At 44.0% G+C, this 22,407-nt stretch overlaps 1 protein-coding gene across 1 annotated transcript in view; it reads left to right on the top strand.

The window, feature by feature from the left end:
* Positions 1-22,407, top strand: part of LOC137418561 (NBAS subunit of NRZ tethering complex) — a gene marked incomplete at its 5' end in the record, with an annotated part of 165,726 nt that overhangs the window by 80,252 nt on the left and 63,067 nt on the right. The window contains 7 exon segments of the mRNA XM_078783373.1: positions 1,849-2,048; positions 6,709-6,821; positions 7,117-7,230; positions 18,654-18,767; positions 20,522-20,679; positions 20,776-20,850; positions 21,114-21,356. Coding sequence (XP_078639499.1) covers positions 1,849-2,048; positions 6,709-6,821; positions 7,117-7,230; positions 18,654-18,767; positions 20,522-20,679; positions 20,776-20,850; positions 21,114-21,356 — 1,017 coding nt within the window.

Genomic DNA, 22,407 nt, shown 5'->3' with positions numbered 1-22,407 from the left:
GAGTGAAATGCCAGACTCGTCGACGCTGAGGAGGCTCTCTGAGAATGGTCAGAGAGATGTCCACTTTAACAAGCACATGATCAGATGAGCCGATTGGAGCAGAAGAAGAGCAGCAGACATTTTCGGGGAAGTTAGTCATAACCAAGTCCAGAAGAGAAGATGCTCCGTTGACTGAGATCCGGGTCGGGAAATTGACAGATTGTGTCAGTCCCAGTGAGTTGCAGAAGTCCTTTGCTGAAGAGCCATGGCTGGTGAGAGAGGTACCCACACCCAGCCAACTTGCATGGTGACAATTGAAATCACCACATATGAGTAAGAGAGAGTTGGGATGGGTAGATAGAAGTTGGTCCATATTATCAGACAGCGAGATGTAGATGGAGTCATCACTGTTTGGTGGACGCTACAACACACATATGAACAAAAGGTGGGAGCGAAGGGGAAGCCGTAGCCAAAGGTATTCCTGGGGGTGAGGTGGAGAGAGGGCAGTGCAGGGCGAGTGAGGAAGAGTTTTTTTTAATAAAGATAGCAACCCCATCTCCAGGACGAGGCTCAGGTCCATCATACCGGAGGAGGGAGTAACCTGTCAGAGATACCAAGGAATTAGAGACATCATGAAGGGGGAAAGTTTCTGTTAAGCAGATCACGTCTGGTTTGTCAGAAGCAACCTGTATGGAGAGATCAGTCAAGTTTTAGGTGAAGGCCCCGATGTTTGAGGTTCATACTGTTAATGAAGAGGAAGGGGGAGCATCGGATACAGAACAGGGGTGGGGGGGGGGGGGGGGGATGGCCTAGAGGTACGCACAGTCGCCTCTAAGCTGTCTAGCCTGGGTTTGAATCCCCAACAGTTAGGTGCTTCACAGGCAGGGTGATTCATCAATGTGTGTGCCGTCCCTCAGATGGATGTTAAACTGGGAGTCCTGTCCGCCAGCATTTGTTGGTGGACGGTAAAGATCCCATGGTGTCCTTTGCACAGAGTAAGTGAGTATTGCCAGCCATTAAAGAAGAAGTGTATATATATATATATATATATATATATATATATATATATATATATATATATATATATATATATATATATATATATATATATATATATATATAGTAGTGGCGCACCCGTGTGTGTCACATTTGGCCATCTTGATTTAGATGCTGCACATTCAGTTTTACAAAATGGTTACTGGCAATTCAACACATCCAGAAATGATGTAATCTACACAATATATTTACTTCTGATAACAAGTGAATGCATGTGCATGCACATGGGAAATACAGTTTGAAATGTGTAATTACACCAAATGTAAAATGTGACTTCAAGAGCTCAAATCCTCTCCCTTTCCACCCCTATCCCTGCCACCTCACGCACACTGAGTGGGGTACAGAATCACACACAGGGGAGAGGCGTACAGGATCGCACACAGGGGAGGGGTGTACAGAATCACACACAGGGGAGAGGGGTACAGAATGACACACAGGGGAGAGGGGTACAGGATCACACACAGGGGAGAGGGGTACAGGATCACACACAGGGGAGAGGGGTACAGGATCACACACAGGGGAGAGGGGTACAGGATCACACACAGGGGAGAGGGATACAGGATCACACACAGGGGAGAGGGGTACAGGATCACACACAGGGGAGAGGGGTACAGGATCACACACAGGGGAGAGGGGTACAGGATCACACACAGGGGAGGGGTGTACAGGATCACACACAGGGGAGAGCGGTGCAGGATCACACACAGGGGAGAGGGGAAGATGATCGCACACAGGGGAGATGGTGAGTGGATCAGTTGCTCTTTACTATTGTTCATCATTGATGTGTGTGTGTTTTGTTTTGGCTTTTTGTAGATCCACGTTAAAAGCCTGCTCTGCTCTGGGCGGATTGAAACTCTAAGGTTAGCTAGTCAACGATTGCAGTGTTTCGAAAGCACAGCTGCGCAGGGTAGGCATGTGCCTTATAAGCGCAGCCTTCAGTTGGTGCTGCAAGCTGCACGCGAGTACTTTAACTCTGCATCGAGCCACAAGGATGAAAATCTCGAGCTTGCCAGGTCTCTGTACTCTTTTTTCTTTTTTCTTTTTTTTTATTGTCGAAAATATAATCTATCTATAATGGGGGGTGTGTGTTTGTGTGTGTGTGTGTGTGTGTGTGTGTGTGTGTGTGTGTGTGTGTGTGTGTGTGTGTGTGTGTGTGTGTGTGTTTGTACATGCAGACAGTGGACAAAAAATGGAAACCCCAATGTAAAGTCACTTAATAGAGAGAATTGGGCCACCACATACCTGTATGTGCCATTGTATAGAGTCCCCCAGTGTCTAAGAATTCTGACAGAGGGATGCGGCACCATTCTTCTATAAGAAAGTTGATCAACTCACACCTGTTTTATGGAGGTGGAAAACGCTGTTTCTGGCGTCATTCCAGAATATTGCATAAATGCTTGATGGGTTCAGATCTGGTGACTGAGAAGTCCATGACATATGGAGGATGCCCAGTCGGTGACTGGCTTTGGAGGCCAGATTTGAAATGTGGTTTTCCCAGGAAAGATCATGGTGTCCTGCTCATCAAACCATTGGGTGACCACACATGCTCTGTGGAGGGGGGCATTTTCATCCAGGAAGACACCCTCCCAGCAGTCAAGTGCTGCAACATGGGGTATAGTTGATCACTCAGTACCATTAAGTAGAGATTGGCATTGACTTTGCCTTCAAAGGGAATGTTACTGCACCCAAACCATGCCAGAAATATGTGCCCCAAAACATTACATACAGATCTACCAGAACCCATTACTGTTGGAATCGAGCACTCAGGGTTGTATGGTTCTTTCGGATGGCGCCACATGTGCGCTCGTCCATTTGTTGAGAACATGGTGAAGGACCATTCATTTGACCATATCGCATTTCTCCACTGCTCGGTAGTTCATTATTTGTGCTCTTTGCACCATCGGACTCGCAAACGTGCATTGCCAGGTGTGATGAACGGTTTGTGTACTGCAACCCGACTATAGTATCCCACTCTGTGGAGTTTTCGGCAGAACATTTTTGATGAAACTAGCTGCTCGTGTCCTCTAGGTTAATATTTACAGTCAATTGATCTGCAGTTGCTCACCTGCTTTGCCTCGCACTTCAATTATTGCACGGATATCACGACCCTGGAGTACGCGCTTCCGCCCACTGTGTCCTTTGCTAATGATGTATTTCTCTCGGGGTTCCATGCCGACATCACCTTGAACACCGATGCTCATGAAACATCAGCAAGTTGAGCTGTCTGTCAGTGAAGCTCCTGCTAAACACGCTCCAACAATCACCCCTCTTTCAAAGTCACTGAGGCCTCCTCTTGCAGCCATTCTAGCCATCATTATAGGCAACCAAGCCTGTGCAGTATTTTTTACATGACCATAAGCATACTGGGATGTTATTTGCTTAATTAACACATGAGCCACACCTTTGTGTAACACAAGAGACACAATGTGCTCCTGATTCTTAAGGAAATCGCCGACTACCAGAGAATTGCAGGCCAATAAGCCTAACCTTGGTAGTAGGTAAAACCATGGAATCATTTGTGAGGGATGCAGTTCTGCATCATATCATCAGTAATAACCTCCTCCATGAGGCACAGCATGGTATTACACCTGGTGGTTCATGTTCCTCTCAGTGATGTGATGTGGAAAATGATGTGATGTGGCAAATGGAGAAATGGACTGGGATGATCAATTCTGGGAAATCAAAAGACGTATTTTATCTGGACGTTAGTGAAGCATTTGATAGTCCCGCATCGTCGCCTTCTTAAGAAAGTCCAAGCTTACGGATAATTGGCAAACCTCTGAAATGGATTGATGTGTTCCTTGTAGGATCAACCCTATGTGCCACTCTCAATGGTGTTCACTCCGACCTGAGCTAAATTTCAAGTGTCATAACAAAGGGTCTGAATACTTATGTAAATGTGATATTTCAGTTTTTTCCTTTTAATAAATTTGCAAAACTTTATAAAATCCTGTTTTCTCTTTGTCATTATGGGGTATCGAGTGTAGATTGATGAGGGAAAAAATGAATTTAAACGATTTCAGCATAAGGCTGCAACATAACAAAATGTGAAAAAAGTGAAGGGGTCTGAATACTTTCTAAATGCACTGTATTTTGAGGTGATTCTAACCAACATGAACCTGTAGATTTCGATTATGATATCCAATTTTCACTATCACATCCAGTTTTTGAGAACCAGTATACCATAGGAATACCACTTCATTTGAAATTCACAAACCTCTTGTTGACCCTGAAAATGTATTTTTACCACCACTTCATTTGAAACTTGGTTTGATGAAGAACTTTGTGAAGGCCATGGATCAAGATGGTGCTGGCTTCCACTACTTGCTAAAGTTCCAAGGCATTGTATCTGAGGCCAAAGTAAAGGCGGGTGTTTTCAATGGTCCTCAAATTTGTCTTGTACTCACTAATCAGGACTTTGTAACGAGACTATCTGAGCTGGAAAGCGTTGCTTGGGATAGCTTTGTGGCTCTTGCTAACAATTACCTTGGAAATTTTCGAGCACCAAATTATGAAGAGCTTGTGGACAAGATGTTGAAGAGTTACCAGGCGCTTGGTGCGTGAATGTCATTCAAGATACATTTCTTCCATTCTCATCTGGACTTCTTTCCACAAAATCTAGGCAATGTCAGTGATGAACATGGAGAAAGGTTTCACCAGGAAATTGCCATCATGGAGACTCGATATCAAGGCCGATTCATTCCAAACATGATGGGCGACTACTGTTGGACTTTACAGCGTGAAAGTGATTGCTCCTACAAACGCAAAAGTAAAGTTCAGAAGCACTTTTAATGTGATGTAAATAAAAACTTAAAGTTCATATTATTTTTGGTGATATTTTATTAAGTTCATATTATTTTTGGAGATTTACATTTTTTTATGTGATGTAAATAAAAACTTAAAGTTCATAATATTTTTTATGACAATAAATAGACTTATTGAGACTTAATCAAGAAATTCGCATGCTCTAAAGATTTTTTCCACACTTATGATGTACTACGAACTACGTCAAGGTTACGTGATAGCGAAATTTTAAGGTCAGATTCAGATTCGTGGGCACCAAGTTAGTTCGAAACAGTTGAAAATAAGTCAGAACCAATTTGGCTGTTGACCAGTGTAATCAAACAATTCCCGAAGTGGGCGAAGTTGGTGGTAATGCTTCTTCTTCTTCCTGAACGTCATCATACTTAACTCAGAAACGTGATCAATGGCACATTCACCAGCATATATTCAACAAAAAGGTAAAATGATGATTTGACATTTGTGATGGATTCTGATTTGGATGCAATTATTGCTTTTCCATTATATTTGCCCTCATTTCAAATATGTTCGTTTTTTTTTCGCTTGAGCAACGCTGGGTATTCCAGCAATAAACGCTTATATACTTTACTCGGGATACAAAGACAAATACACCTTTGTCTGGGGGGTAACATAGGCTATGTGGCCGTGGCCTCATACGGGGATGTAGGGGACCAGGAGAGGGGCGTAAATTCTCGATGTAAATGTGTACCGTGTAGCGCCACCTGGTGATGGTGGCAGAGGGTATTACAATTTCCTTTTTTACCTGAGCAACACTTAGGTAAAAGCACTCTTTGCACGGGTAAATTTTTCCTCCTTCCCTTCCCCCTCCCCCTCCACCTCCCCCAATATGGAGGGGGCTGTCAGATTTAGGTCAGATTGGTGTTGGTGTAACACCAGGATAACAACAGGATCAGGATCAGATAACAACACCAGGCCCTGGTGTTGGGCTAGCGGCTAGGGTGCCGGCTTAGGATCCTAGGATCCTGGGTTCGAATCCCGGTCGATCGCTGAATTTAACGCCAGGGGGGTTGACTCAGCCTGTCATCCTTCCGAGGTCGGCTAATTGAGTACCAGTTCACTGGTAATTCCCTGCTTGTCGTTAAAGGCGGCAAAAAGGGTTGGCGTCAGGAAGGGCATCCGGCCGTAAAACATTGCTTCAAAAAGGGGACCGAAAAACAACAACAACCACGGTCCCCGAAAAAGGCCAACCCCCGCTTGCGGGGAAAAAAATGGCCTCTAAAGGTGGTTTTTGTCAAAGCCCCCCTCCCCCCAAAATATGTATATATAGTATATCCTTCCCCTCCCCCTTTCGCTCCCCCCACTACCTTCCTCACCCCTCCCTCTCCTGCCTCCCCCTCCCCCCGGCAACGCCGGGTACTCCTACTAGTTATATATCAAATTTAAAAATAATAATGATAAATATTTTTTTTTTTAGCAGAAACACTCGATAACCATTTGTAATTTGGTAATTGGAAGTATTGAAGATAGAGGGGTTTTGGGATGTTGGTAAGACTTTTAGGTAGCCTGAGCATGGATGAGTGATTGTGTGCATCTGTGGGGGAGGGGAGGTCTCGTCTAGGGGTGGTATGTGGTTGATGTGTATTTCTCACCTAAGAACCATCTTCTCCCACTCCCCCCCCCCCCCCCCTCCCAGAAAGGAAAAGAAAAAAACTACAAAAACACTTCAGAAAAAAACAATGAAAAAAATGAAAACAAACAAACAAAAAAAGAACATTTTGCATTTTTCTTTTGTTATATAAATTGGTCTGGGGTCAACACAGCTAAATTCCTTGTGTATCCTTGTGTATTGTTAATGTTTTGGCGGGGATATTTTTTCTTTCGAGATTTGACGATCATTGTATTTTGCTACAGGGAATGTCTCAACCTAATAAAAGACCATCCTCCGGCAATACAGGAGGAGCAAGACCTAAACTTGGCTCTCAGCTTGCTTTCAGAATTTCATGTGAAGGCACTTCCACTGCAAGGTTTGATGGAACCCCCCCTCCCCCTCCTCCCCACTTACCCCTGGGCACATTTATTAAAATGATAGACTGATTATTGTACTATTAGATGGATGATTATCTCATACTTCCAAGAGGGCGATCATGGGTTCGCAAATTTTTTGGATTTAGCCCACATTCTAATTGGCCTGACAGTATCTCATCTGAGATTTTATTCAAGTAACCATTCCTTAGCTGTTGTGGTTCCTCAAATTAATAACCCATCACAGCCATTGCCACAACGAAGATCCCTATTTTTTTCCCCTTTGTTTGTGTGCAGTGCGTTTGTGTGAAGATCGTCTACAGCTGATAAAACAGTGTATATCACGTTCGCCAACTATCTACAAATGTCCTGGAAAACTACTGCTCCTTGCAAGCCTGTTGCGTGTACCAGGTCCGGCTCAGCATCTCACATAGGTTACTTGTTCCATTATTCACAACAATTGCATGCACCATGTATAATGCCATCAAGTTTTTTGTTGGATAAAATGATTGGCTATTGTAATATTTGGGCCCGAATTGTTTAATGTAATTTGGTTGGGAAATTGGAAGAGGCTTTGTTATTTTTTAACAAAAACTTTTTATAGTTGTTTGTCTTTTTTCATTAAAATCTTAATGTTGTCTTAACCTTCATCTTTAAAATCTCAAGGCTGAACTCTCAAACCAGGCCCCTTCCTTCAAATCATGGTGGTGCATATAAAGTCTGTCACTGATGTACCATAATCATACCGCATAATCGGACCGTTTTGGTTTGAAGACGCAGACGAGGAGGCAGTCACTGTCACAAAGGAGCGTTACATTGTGGTGCTCAACAAGTTCTGGAGGGGACTTGGGAGACGTCGTGGCGTGAATCGAGATGTGCAATGGTTCCAACAAGATGGGGCAACTCCACATACAGCCAACATCACAATGGAGTGGCTGGACCACCGATTCCCTGATCGGCTGATCAGCAGGCGCCGCGAACCCGAGTGGTCTCCGCATTCACCCGATCTGAACCCCTCAGATTTTTTATCTCTGGGGGTTCTTGAAGGACCACGTGTATGAGAATCGTCCTCAATCCATTTCTGAACTGAAAGTGGCCATCACCCAGAAGATTCGTGCCATCAGGAAGGAAGAGTGTGTCAGAGTGATTGACAACTTCGCTCGTCTGCTTCAAGTGTGTCTAAGGCGCAAAGGCGGTCATTTGGAACATGTGCTCTAATAAATGTAGCCTTTGAGCTAGAGACCTCAAATCTTCAGTTTTTTTTATTGTTATCATATCAGCTTCCAGGAAATGTAATCTTTTTTGGAGTTTCTTGTCTGAGTAATAAATTATTATCATGTTAATGGGTTCCATCTATTTTGAGACACCCTGTATGTTCCCCTCCATCCAGTCCCTAATCATCACTGTAGGCTCTGCCTGAGATAAGGCAGCAAGTCTAAACTCTATCTTTGCCACCAAATCTCATGTATCCAACCCATCCTGTTCTGTCCCCATTGTACTCTGAATTGTCTACTGGACTCTGTCTTTCTCACCAAAGAGGTTTATTAGTGCAGGCCCATATGTCATAACAATATTGTTTGTGTTTTTTGTTTGTTAAAATTGATTTAGCAATGGATTCTGCTTCAGAATATTATAGAGATGTAAAAAAAATAGGGTTCCATTTTTTCTTTTACGTCTAATAGGTAGTAATTCGAAGAAATCCAAGATGGCCGCCATAAAATTTGGAAAATACACTTTTGTGCATATCTTTGTATCTAGATATCATATAAACATGAATAATATGTCCTTTTATATGTTTTCAGACCCAAGGAAGCCATTTCTGCCATTGTTTTTACAGAAAAATGCAAGGAAAATAAAATAGTGGACATATACCAGCCAAAGTGGGGTCGGCCGGCATGAAATCGGTTAATTAAGTTTCCACCATCTAGTTAAGGTCTGGTTTTGACTGTGTTGACGAAATGTGAATCTGAATAGTAGTATCTATCTTTGCAGGACCGACGACAGTTCAAGAGTGTCTAGAAAATTACACCTACCTTCAAGATGAGTGACTCACCACCCAGGAAGATTGAGAAGTCAGTAGATTTCGGACTTTGTTTTGTATGCCAAATGGCCATAGGGCAAACAGACTATACAACCTTTGTAACGAAACCAAAACTCTCCTCTGTCGAGAAACTGATGGCAGGTGCTGAGGAACAGTACACGTATGGTGAAACAAAGTTTGCATCATTGAATAGACGTTTGCAATATTCCTCTGCTGAAGAATTGCTCGCAAAAGGTCTCCGCTACCATAAAGCTTGTTACAAAGATGTTACCAATAAGATGCACATTGATCGAGCAAAGGCTAGGTTTGAGAAAGGAACAACATCAGGCAGTGCCGCAGAAATCCGACTGAAAAAGAGAGGACGACCAAGTTCTAGTGATCTAGGGGAAAGCACGTCAACATCCAGAAGGTGTTCCCGAGAACAGACATTTGACGCGCTCAGATGTGTCATATGCCAGGAAGACAGAGGAAGTGAACTACACAATGTGTCAACAAAGAACATGGGACTCCAGATCAGAAACATTGGCCAAGAAACAAGTAATGACAATCTGAAAGTGAGACTGAACAGTGTCATAAGTTCGCCTGACCCATTGCAAGCAATGGCTGAGGACATGAAATATCATTTACCATGTGTAGTTAAGGCCAAACGTGCTATAGTTAAGACGGAAAAACAAACAGAAACAACCAATGTTAACTTTGGTCAGGTGTTATCAGACCTTGAACTCATTGAAATTGTTGAAACTGCGTTGAATGATACTACTGAAAATGCTGTGCTGAATATGAATGAAATTCATGTAACCTATGTCAATTTACTTAAGGAGCACGACTTTCCGGTCTCAGACAACCATAGTTATAAGCCATACCTGAAACAATTGATCCTAGACAACATTGCCGATGTTCATTTCAGCCGGCCCTCAAACAAAACAAAGCCAGAGCAGATTCTTTCCACAAAGCTCAAAGACCACATGATATCAAGCACAATTACAGCAGACAGCATCAAAGACGATTTTAAAGTACTTTTGCGAGCTGCGAAAATATTGAGGAAAGACATCGCATCTTCCCCAGCATGGAAATTTAATGGAACCTTTGCTGATTACAAGCCACCCCCGATGCTCAACATCTTCTGCAAGCATGCAGTCATGGGAACAAGGAAAGTAGGAAATAGCAACAGGGAGGACTCCATTGGTGTGAGTGCATCATTGTTGGCGCAGCACTTTGTCGGTGCTTATAAATCTGACCGACAGGTATCGTACGAACCAAGAAGCGAGGATGGATCATTCAAACAACGATTTGAAACTCCATTGAGTGTGGGCTTAGCTCTCGACATACACAAAAACACACGATCCAAGGCGCTTGTAGAGAAACTTGCACATCTGGACCTCGCCATCTCCTACAAAAAGGTCATGGAGATTGAGACCAGCATTGCCAACTCCGTACTGAAGCAAATGGAGTCCACCGGAGGCATCTGTCTACCACCATGGTTGGTTCAGGACACGTTCGTCTGGTTTGCCATGGACAACATCGATTTTCTAGAGTCAACTCCTTGCGGGATGAATACCCTTCATGGTACAGCAATTGCGATCTACCAGCCTGTATCACCGGAGAAATCACCCATGATACCACCAATTGAACTTGACCGGTCATCAAAAGCTCAAACGATACATGATGCAGTTGGCTGTAAAACGTTGACCTGCAAGAAGCCAGCACCCGAGAAGAGAAAGAGCGACTGCAAGCTGCTCACATCAAAACCCGAGAAAGACAAGAACAAGAAAACCGATATGACCTGGATGATTGGATGCCTGAACTTCGAGGAAGAAGGAGAAGTTGACGTCAAACTCACAGCTCCGGGGACGTGGGGAGCCTTCAATTCCTTGCTATCTTCGTCCAGTGAGAAGACCAATGTTGCTCTCGTTCCTCCGTTGATAAGGTCGCCTCCTACAGACTATGATACACTGTACACGGGTCTGATGAGAGCTCACAACATCACAACTCGTGTTATGGGGAGTGAGGCAATCACAGTCATGACTCTCGATTTGCAGCTATACGACCTGGCGATGAAGCTGTGGGTGGAACGCGAGGACATCAGGAAGCAATTCCTCTTCCGACCTGGTGAGCTACATGTTGTGTTTTGGGCCTTAGCTGCATTAGGAAAATACGTGGAAGGGAGTGGAATTGATCAGGCATGGGTCGAGGCTGGACTTTTCTCGCCAACCACAGTGAGCCAAAGCAAGGACTGGTGCTTTAAGGTCTTCATGACATGTGACAACAAGATATGGGAGGCTCTGGAGTCTTTGGGACAAACTGATCCGTCACCAGAAGTGTGTTCCCAGCTGGAACGCTTCGTCTGTCTGCTGTACAAGTCTAAAGTTCACACGAAAGTAAACGAGCTTCGCTGGTTCTTATTCTCCAACCGTGCTGCTGAGGGAGAGAGTCTTCCACCTACCACTGGTTCGCTAAAGTTACACGTTCAGCGAGCACATTATATCGCAATGATATGGAGAAAGGCAGCAGAAAGCCTTCCGTCCCTTCCATCACCTGTCGAGTATGGTTGGCAGTTACTTTCGGATGATGGGGTTTATGCCCCAAGTCGATGCCTGAATCCTCCAGCCCCAGAAGCAATAATGAATCTCGTGAACTGTGGGTGCAAGAAAGGGTGTATGGGAAGATGTAGCTGTCGCAATAACAATATTCCTTGTACTGAAGTTTGTGGGTGTGTGGGTTACAGTTGTAACAACAAAGCAAACATCAATGAACCGCGTGTGATAGATATGGATGAGGATGAATGAGGCATTCGTTTATGTGATCGTTTATGTTCATTCATCGTTTATGTTTAGGTGTGTGTGTGTGCGAGTGTGTGTGTGTGTGTGTGTGTGTGTGTGTGTGTGTGTGTGTGCGTGTGCGTGTGTGTGTATTCAAAATAAATGTTATCAGTGAAGATTGTTTATTGAATCGATTCTAATTGGGAAATTATACGATCCGATTTCACGACGGCCGTCTCCATTTTGGCTGGTATATTGCCCACTATTTTAATTTCCTTGCATTTTTCTGTAAAAACAATGGCAGATATGGCTTCCTTGGGTCTGAAAACATATAAAAGGACATATTATTCATGTTTATATGATATCTAGATACAAAGATATGCACAAAAGTGTATTTTCCAAATTTTATGGCGGCCATCTTGGATTTCTTCGAATTACTACCTATTAGATGTAAAAGAAAAAATGGAACCCTATTTTTTTTACATCTCTATAATATTCTGAAGCAGAATCCATTGCTAAATCAATTTTAACAAACAAAAAACACGAAATTACTAATCGCCCTAGACTATATGTCCGGTCTTGACCATGCTTCGGCAAAGGGCCTAGACAGCAATCAGTGCTTACGTTCACAAATGCTGCTCTGCTGTTCTTGTTTCCCCTCTACCTGTACTACTCCGTATGTCCTTTTCCTTTGGGCACCTCTCCTCTGCATGGAAGTTTGCAAGCATCACTTCAATCCATAAGAAGAATGTATAAAATAAACTACCCTACCATCGATATGCCAGTGAGCTTGCTTCCAATACACTTTTGAAATATTGTAATCCGCCACAGATTGCTCGGCATGCATCCACAGAAACCCCCAGTAATGAAATTCATCGGGGCAGCCTGGACATATTTCATGCCTCCCAGATAAGGATTGCAGCATGGAATGACTGAAAAAACCTTTATAGAAGCCGAAAATGCTTGGAAACATAACTGCAAGAAATGGGTGTCACTGCACAATGAAATATTAGAACTTCCTGATCAACTCGTCCAGCCTGTATGGCAAAAACTCCCGACCATGTGGGCCCATGAAAAGCTGAAGGTTTTTAGAAGAAGGTTTTCTGAAGCTGAAGGTTTTCGTTCATGTATACACAATCGTCGGTTAATGGTATCGAGTATTCTGCGGCCTAGTACTCGTAGGCTTAGACTACCGTACCGTATCAGACCTTGTGGTTTGTTTTTCTCTCAGCGATTCGTCGAATGCGCTGAAATTATTTTCGTTCTCTGTTTCGTACCAGTCGTTCACCCCGTACCTCCTTGTTTAATATCTGTACTCACAAAAAAAAAAAAAAAAAAAACCCAAAAATATTTCCTTCCCAGGTCTTATTCGTTTATTTGTTGTTCTTTTTGTTTGTTCGTTCTTCGTTCGCGATCACGCGGTTAGAAATGTATAATCTCTCCCCTGAACAACTATTTTCTCTCATATATTATAACACCCTTTTCTTCTTTTCCTACAAAAGGATGCTTTCGTCTTGCTCACCAAATCTATTCATTCCAAAAAATATATATAATACCATCTCTTACAGTTCCTCCTTTCTACATTCCATAAACTATCCAGAACTCCATCCCTCCTCCAGTGTCCTCAAACGTATTTTTGACTCGAAGGTCTCAAACTCATTTTGCAAAAAATGTTCGTTTCCCATGAATCGTACACTTTTCAAAATCCAATCTCACCCCTCCCCTCCAAATCCTCCCCATCACCCATCCCTTTCAAATCTCCCCCCTTGCCCCTTCCCTCCCCTCCCTCCTAAACTCCCCCCACACCCCTCCCCTCCGAGACTCTCCCTCGCTCCTCCCCTCCTAGACTCCCCTCTCACCCCTCCTCCTCAAAGCATCCTCCCTGCTTCTTCCTCCTTCCAACTTTCACCTTCATCTCCCCAAACCTCCTGCCTTGCTCTTCCCCCTCCTCAAATAACACCTCACTGTGCCTCACCCAATCTCCATCAAACCTTTTGTCTGCCCCATTCTTCCCTTTCTCCAAGCTATTCTGAAATCTCTGACACACCTTCAACAGCTCTCCCTACCTCTTCCTCCTCTTCCACATCTTACCCTACCCCTCCCCCCCCTGTTCTGGACCCGATGCTCCCCCTTCCTCTTCATTAACGGTATGGACCTCAAACATCCGGGGCCTTCGCTCAAACTTGACTGACCTCTCCATACAGGTTGCTTCTGACAAACCAGATGTGATCTGCTTAACAGAAACTTTCCTCCTTCATGATGTCTCTGATGCCTTGGTATCTCTCCCAGGTTACTCCCTCCTCCGGTATGATAGACCTGAGCCTCGTCCTGGAGGTGGGGTTGCTATCTTTATAAAAAACTCTCTTCCTCACTCGCCCTCCACTGCCCTCTCTCCACCTCACCCCCAGGAATACCTTTGGCTACGGCTTCCCCTTCGCTCCCACCTTTTGTTCATATGTGTGTTGTACCGTCCACCAATCAGCGATGACTCCATCTACATCTCACTGTCTGATAATATGGACCAACTTCTATCTACCCATCCCAACTCTCTCTTCCTCATATGTGGTGATTTCAATTGTCACCATGCCAGTTGGCTGGGTGTGGGTACCTCTCTCACCAGCCATGGCTCTTCAGCAAAGGACTTCTGCGACTCACTGGGACTGACACAATCTGTCAATTTCCCGACCCGGATCTCAGTCAACGGAGCATCTTCTCTTCTGGATTTGGTTATGACAAACTTCCCTGAAAATGTCTGCTGCTCTTCTTCTGCTCCAATCGGCTCATCTGATCATGTGCTTGTCAAAGTGGACATCTCTCTGACCATTCTCAGAGAGCCTCCTCAGCGTCGACGAGTCTGGCATTTCACTCAGGCCAACTGGCACGGTCTTCAAGCAGCCATCAATCATCTGGACTGGTCTCCCATCTCTACCGCCTCTGACATCAACTCATCCTGGGAATTCTTTCAAAGTAAATTGCTCTCTCTCATGCACAGATTTATACCATCTCGTCTTCAGTTGTCATACCCTTCCTCCCGTCCATGGTACACGGAATCTTGTGGTGAGGCTGTTGCCCTGAAACAACTTGCTTTCGTCTCCTGGAAAGCAAATCCAACGGAAGGAAATCTCATTTCCTTTCACAAAGCCCGAAACAAGTGTGTGTCCACCCTCAGGAGAGCCAGGAAACAATATCTCACCATTCGCAAGACCGAACTCTCTTATCTGTCTCCCTCTTCCAAATCCTGGTGGCGTCTGGTCAAATCTGTTTCTGGTGTTTGTTCCCCCTCCATCCCCTCCCTCACCTCAAACGGCTTAACGGCTGACTCCGCACGTGAAAAAGCTGAATGCCTCAACTCTGTGTTTGCCTCTAAATCTTGTGTCCCAAACCCATCCCTCTCTGTACCCACCGTACCCAGTCGTACCCAGCTGCTCCTGGACTCTGTGTCCTTTCCTCCTGACAAGGTGGAAAAGTTTCTGTCAACCCTCGACTCTGATTCTGCAACTGGTCCTGACGGCATCAGCCCACAGGTCCTAAAATCATGTTCTTCTGCTCTTTCACTCCCTCTTTCTGTTCTCTTCACCCTCTCTTTTGCTCAAGGTCATCTGCCATCTGCTTGGAAATCAGCCAACATCACCGCTTTGCACAAAAAAGGTGCAAAAACAGATCCCAGCAACTACAGACCAATCAGCCTTCTCCCAATTATCAGCAAAGTCATGGAATCCATCATTGCTTCAGATATTAAATCTTTCCTCTTCTCCAATGGCTTGATCTCTGATCATCAATTTGGTTTCAGACCTGGTCACTCTACTCTGGACATGCTGCTTCTGCTTTCTCAACAATGGATGGAGGTCCTCAACGCCAAACAGGAAATTAGAGCTGTCTCCCTTGACATTTCACGTGCCTTCGATACGGTCTGGCACCCTCCTCTGCTCTCCAAACTCTCCTCCTTTGGTATCCATGGAAATCTCCACGCATGGCTGGCGGACTTCCTCTCTGGTCGTAGTCAACGTGTGGCCCTGAATGGGTTTCTCTCATCTCCTCTTCCTGTTCAGGCTGGAGTTCCCCAAGGTAGTGTTCTGGGCCCTGTGCTTTTTCTGGTCTTCATCAATGATCTCTCTGACTCTCTTGAAAATCCTCTCTATCTCTTTGCTGACGACTCTACTCTCTGTCGCTCCATTCCTCATCCCTCAGATCGGCAGTCTGCAGCCTCCTCACTCTCTGCAGACCTGGACAAAATCACAGACTGGTCAAACAAGTGGAACATGTCTTTCAATCCTGACAAATCTCACACTCTTACAATGTCTCTCCGAAAGGACCGACTGGACAACCCTCCCATCTACTTTCTCAACAATCCTCTCCAAGAAGTTCTGTCGCTCAAGCTTTTGGGTCTCACTATCTGCCATGATCTTTCTTGGGAAAACCACATTTCCAAGCTGGCCTCCAAAGCCAGTCGCCGACTGGGCATCCTCCGTCGTGCGAAGTCCTTCCTTGGCACACCTGAGCTCCTCACCACATACAAGGCTTTCATCCGCAGCTCAATGGAATACTGTTCCCCCCTCTGGGCTGGTGCTCCTGCCTCACACCTTGCTCGGGTTCACGCTGTTGAGGCCAAAGCTTTCAGAATCATTGGAATCTCCTGCGATGTAGTCAACGCCGAGGGCCTTTCACTCACTCACCGCAGGCAGGTTGGTGGTCTTTCTGTCTTCTACCGACTCCTCTCCGGCCTTGCTCCCCCAGCTCTCTCTGTGCTCTGTCCCCCCAATATTCCTTCAGGTCGCACAAGATCTGCCTGCAACCCTCTTATGGTTAAACTGCCAAAGTCTAGGCTCTCTGCTCACCTTCACTCTTTCATTCCCCTTTTCTCCCGCCTCTGGAACAAACTCCCCCACTCCCTTCAATCCCACTCCTCCCTCCAGGTCTTTAAAACAGCTGTTCACCACCATCTCTTATCTTCCCCCATCGAAAACCTTGATCTTTTCTACCCCCGGTAATTCACCCCAGAGTCCTTGCAGTGTTCATATGTTTTAATCCTCTCCCACCTCCCCCCAAGTCCTCCCGATGTCCCTGCTCTCAAATGTTGTGTTTGTGTCCTTCCCCTTCTTCCCCCTCTCTTTTGTGTCCTCCCCCCTCTCTCCCCATCTTGTCTGCCGCTCCCCTTGTTTTTTGTGTTTTGTGTGTCGGTTTGTCTTTTTGTGTGATTAATGTTTGCTTTTTCACGAGCCTCGATCTTGTATACAACAACAACAACAACAACAACAACAACAACAAAAAAAAAAGTTCTACCCAAATCTCCTTGCTTCTTAACACCGATGGGAAGGTCATATATCGGGCTCGTTGATGTACATGGTAAATTTAAAATGAGGATATTTGCTATTAATGATGATTGGGAGTGGGAGTTGTATGGGGGCTGTGAGTGCGGGTATAAATACCCGTATGTATCTTTTGTGTGGTTCTGGGGCCATAAAATATATTATCCTAGATTTTTGCATTTATTGCTGAAAGGAGAAGTGTCCGTTTGTGTGTTTTTATGTGTGTCATAACCACGGCTGCCACTAGCTAATGGTATTAACAGGAAATGCTACGAACTTGATTCCTCTCATCTACGGATGTTTGTCGTATTTCCGTGAGTTATATTTGCATTCAGGAACAGAACAATTATGGTTAACCATTTTGAAATTGCCACTGTCTCGTCTAAATGCTGAAAACTATGTTAAAAAACGATTTGAATCACAGATTCACCACTAGTAACTGCAGGTTAAAAGTGCCCTTCAAGCCGAACCGAATCGATGTAGACACACACAGCACAAGCGCAGGCAAAAGGAATCATTTAGCATTCATGAATCGTTTTGAAAGTGCTATATTGTAAGTAAAATCATGGAATGCATCATTGCGTCTGAAATTGTCTTTCCTGTTTGCAAACAGTCTGATCTATGACTATCAGTTTGGGAAGGGACATGCCCTTGGCATTTGACACAGTCTCAAATCCTCTTTCATGGCCTTTTCCTTTTCCTTTCCTTTCCTTTTCGCTCTTTCACGAGCCTCGATCTTGTATACAAAAAAAATTTAAAAATTAAAAATAAAAAAAATCCTGCTTTGCTTGACAATCTCTCTGCATATGGCATAGAAGGCCGTAACCCTGTCGTCCACTCTCCCAATGGAGGCTCTGGAGTTTCCCAAGGCAGTGTTATGAGCCAAATCTTGTTGCTTCGAGCATCTATATAAATGACCACCACTGGCAGCTGGCTTTGGAGGCCAACTTTGAAAGGTGGTTTGCCCAAGAAAGATCATGGCTTATTGTGAGACCCAGTAGCTTGAATGACGGAGCTTCCTCAAGAGTTGTTAAGAGAGTATATGGAGGCTTGCCAGAAGGTCCTTTTTGGAGAGCCATAGTGAGAGTGTGAGATTTGTCAGGATTGAAAGGCATATTCCAAGTGCTTGACCAGCTTGTGATTTTTTTTTCAAGGTCTGAAAAGAGGGAAGGTGCTGTAGTCTGCCTGTCTGAAGGATGAGGGATGACATGGCAGAGGGTGAAATCATCAACAAATAAAGGGGATTTTCCTGTGAGTCAGAGAGATCATTGGTGAAGATCAGAAATAGGACTAGGCGCAGAGCAATGCCTTTCGGGCACTCTAGCCGTGAGAGGGAGAGGATATGAAATGATTCCGTCGAGAGCAACACATTGGTGACGCGAGTAGAGGAAGGCAATTAGCCATGTGTGGAGTTGGCCTTGGATGTGACAGATGGAGAGTTTGAAGAGTAAGACAGGGTGCCAGACTGTATCAACAGCTCGAGATATGTCGAGAGCCTCCATCCATTGTTAGATGAGTAGAAGCAGCATGTCCAAGGTGGAGTGAAGTGGTCTGAAACCAAATTGGTGACCTGAGAGGAAGTTGTTGGAGAAAATGAAAGATTTCATATAAATTATATATATATAATTATATATATTGATTACGATAAGATTTCATCTAAAACAAATATTTCATAAATATTAAATACGGTAAGTTGTCATGCTTGCTGTGGTGATGGTATCGTTTCAGATTCAACAGGTGAGAACTGTGGTGGTCCTGTTTTGATACTACTAGCAGAGCAAGCCTTGCGTTCAGAGGACTTGGCAGGAGCTAGCCAACTGTGCCAGCAGCTGGTGATGAAAGGTGCGTCGGAGATGTTATTTATGGTGGATTGGTACCCACAAAACCCAATGATGGATTGTGTGTGTGTGTGTGTGTGTGTGTGTGTGTGTGTGTGTGTGTGTGTGTGTGTGTGTGTGTGTGTGTGTGTGTGTGTGTGTGTGTGTGTGCGTGCGTACGTGCAACAATATAATACCAGCGGTAACCCGTGAAACTCATGGGCATAAATAGTGTTTATGTTCACACAAGCTAACTTGCCCTTCCTCTTCCTTTCCGCTTCCTTTCAAAATAATTGTGTCAGTTGGCACCAACATTCATTCTGGCAGATCTCCTGAATATCACTTTGTATTCAACTGCAGTATTGTCTCTTATAGTGTGGTTACTAGTAAGTATCCCCTTTACATTTCTGATCGAATTTATATTTGTATTGAAAGGCGTAGCATGCCTCTCGAGTCGCTGCGTGTCCGGCACACATCGGGACGTCTTCTTCTTCTCCTCGATATCAAGTGCAGCGTCTCACTGTGCCTAAAACAAAATGGCGCGGGTTATTCAAAACTTTTCACTGATTTTCAGCTTTTATTCCACACTTATAGACATTTGGAGACATAGGTATGCTTATATGGAAGGGTTAGTCATAACTACATGGTATCACACATATCTTAGGGCGACAGGAGCAATAGCTGGAGAGAAGTTCCGATTACAAACTTCAGAAATAAGCGTTTTAATGATATGGATTGTATTTGTTTTGTCACATTCGACACAACCAGAGTTTTCTCATCCATTTTTAGCTCACCTGGAACGAAGTTCAGGGGAGCTCATGCGATGGCGTGTCGTCCGTTTGTCCATCAGTCCGTCCATCCATAAACACATGAAACCTCTTCTCCCAAACCGCTGATGGGATTGCGACCAAATTTGGCACAAATTATATTTGTTGTGTTGTGACTAAAGTTTGTTCACAGCATTAAAAAATATCGTGGTCTAAGGGGTTTTACCAGTGGTCAAAGTGGATCCAGGTTTGACCCCCCAAAATAGGAATTTGCTTTTTTTCTCAAACTCCACACACAATTTTGATGAAACGAGACCACAACCGTCACCACCTGTGATGTACCGAAGTTTGTTCATGGCACTAAGACAATCGAAGTCCACGACAGTCTACGGGGGTGGGGGGAGTCAAAGTTGGTCCAGGTTTGACCTCCAAAAATGGATATTTGATTTTTTTTCTCAGAAACTACACACACGATTTCGATGAAACTTGACCACAACTGTCTACACCCGTGATGTACCAAAGTTTGTTCGCGGCATTAAAAAAAATCTGCCCCTTTAGTGGTTTACGGGTGGGAGCTGCCCCCCAAAATAAGTATTTTCTTCTTTGTTTAAAGTCTTATGATGATGTTAATATGATTCTACATGCTGTGCAGTCTTGTAGCAACCAATGAAATTGGTTTAAAATACCTTTAGTCAGTGTAGTATACTGTTTATTCTACCAGGTGAGCGCCTAGGGTATTGCCCCTTTGTTTATTTAAGACTCATGTTGAGGTCTATTTTTTAAACTCGTACTGTGTGTATGGACTCCGGATTATCTATCCATAAATGAGGTTAGTAAAGCATTGTTTGTGACAGTGGCATTAGTAAAGCCCCTTGGACCAGCTTCGTTTCCAAAATCAAACTACTTAAAACGTATTTTCACTTGGAACTGATCCGGTATTTTGTGCATATCAGTGGAGTGTTTCTATTTTTGTGCAAAGTTGTTTTTTTCCTTGTTTTATTTGTTCACACAGGATACAAAGGTGCTTGGAGTGTGTGCAGCCGTGTGGGCTCCTGTAGTGATTGCACCGATATGTCCGTCCGACGGAATTTTCTCTCCTTTGCCCTTGCACACTGCCCTCCAGACTTCCTGCAGGATTTGCTAGCAAAGAGCTGCTCACTTCAGGCCCAGGTAAGGTTTGCACTTCCAAAATTCTGCTTTCTTTGGTAGTTAATCAAATGTTTGTATTTAAAATCTCACCAAATTCTTGTCTCTGATTCTGAACAGATTTTGTATGAGAGCATAAATTCCCGGAGCAAAGCATTTGTGGAGGAAGATGACGCTGTGGGTTTGGAACTGAAGGTGTGCCTTTTTTCTGTTGTCATCATTGCCCTGAGTTAATATGGCTAAATGTAGACCAAAACTCTTACCCCAACTCCCCCTCTTCCCCCACCCCATATTCTTCCACATACAATCTATCTGCTCAAAAATACCGGGTCATGAATAGAAACACGAAGTTTTGTGAGTCTTGTCATCTTTTTATAATACTTGTGCAGATTAAGTATGCCATCCTTTCTTCAATCATTGTGTTTATTGTTTTCCGAAATGATTTAACTCGTGTTTAGACAGAGCCAGAGGAGAAAAAGGGTCTGAAGGAGAGGCATAAAGAGGACCAGGCATTGGAAACGAAAGGAAACAAGAATAGGCTTGTTGGTTGGACGATTCCCGCTGGCAAGCTTCTGCAGCAGACAACTGAGCGCACAGTTTCAATTTTCTCAAAAAGCACACAGTCCACGCGTGAGGTTCTGCAGGCCCTGACTCAACCTCAGTCATCGAGCAAGTCACTTGCGTACCTCTGCCCTTTGAAGGTGTGCTTCCTGTTATTTTATTATTTTTACCTACAATATAGTTCTTGGAAGAGTGAGGTGACAGGGGGCTAAAGGGCAACGAACTGGCAGTGGGGCCACGGTTGGGAGAAAACCAGCGAACAGTCATGGAAGAGTCAAGAGAGAGAGAGAGGAGGTTGTAGGTGCTGAGGTGGTGGAGGGGGAGAGTGGTAACATGCAAGATATCTCAGAACAATCGGTTTGGGTCATTAGCATCATCATCATCATCATTTTACCCCACGTAAAATTTTCTAAAAACACGTTTTCACTTTGTCATTATGGAGTATTTTGCGTCGATCGGTGAAAAAAGATTTTAAATTAAATCTATTTCAAATTCAAGCTGTAACACAACAAAATGTGAAAAAGTCAAGGGGTGTGAATACTTTCTGAAGGTGCTGTATATATTGGCATTGGAAAAACATTTCCCGAGGTGGAATTGTTTTTTTAAGAATTGCACATTATTTTAGGGGAGTGGATGTAGCTTGGAATTTAGGTTTGAATACGATGTCAATCATACATTTTTTATATTGCATCATTACGTCTTTGTCCATTACATACACAGTGCAAAGCTCCATTGTGAGCCTTAAATGACCAATCTCCATCTTTTATCATAGGGTCATCCAGAGAACTCGTACATTGTGCATGTAAATGGTGAAAGACCTGTGGAAACGATAGGAAATCACCATATGTTCAAAGCTGCATTGCCTAATTTGTCTCAAATCTGGGTGTAGTGCTGTTGACATAGTAAGACTGCCAGTCCTAATTAATTGTTTCTACTCCAAGTCAGTGATTGACTTTACCAATCAATTTACCCCCAGCTTCTGGCTGAGTAAAGTCACTTTACAACTATCCAGGGGTTCTATAGACATCGCTGATTTTTGGTGTTGAGGTCGGAATGTGGGATATTTTACTGCTCGCTTGATGGGCAATACATAGTCTACCTAAATACCTTCTGGATAGACAACTGCACACAATGCCTTACTGCCGTTGTAAATGTATTTGATTGGTTGTTCAGCCTCTTCCTTTTAGGGAT

This window comes from Myxine glutinosa, chromosome 8 (genome assembly GCF_964187855.1).
Source record: "Myxine glutinosa chromosome 8, kmMyxGlut1.1, whole genome shotgun sequence".
NCBI classification, from domain to species: domain Eukaryota; kingdom Metazoa; phylum Chordata; class Myxini; order Myxiniformes; family Myxinidae; genus Myxine; species Myxine glutinosa.
This window is presented reverse-complemented; position numbering and strand designations above follow the sequence as displayed.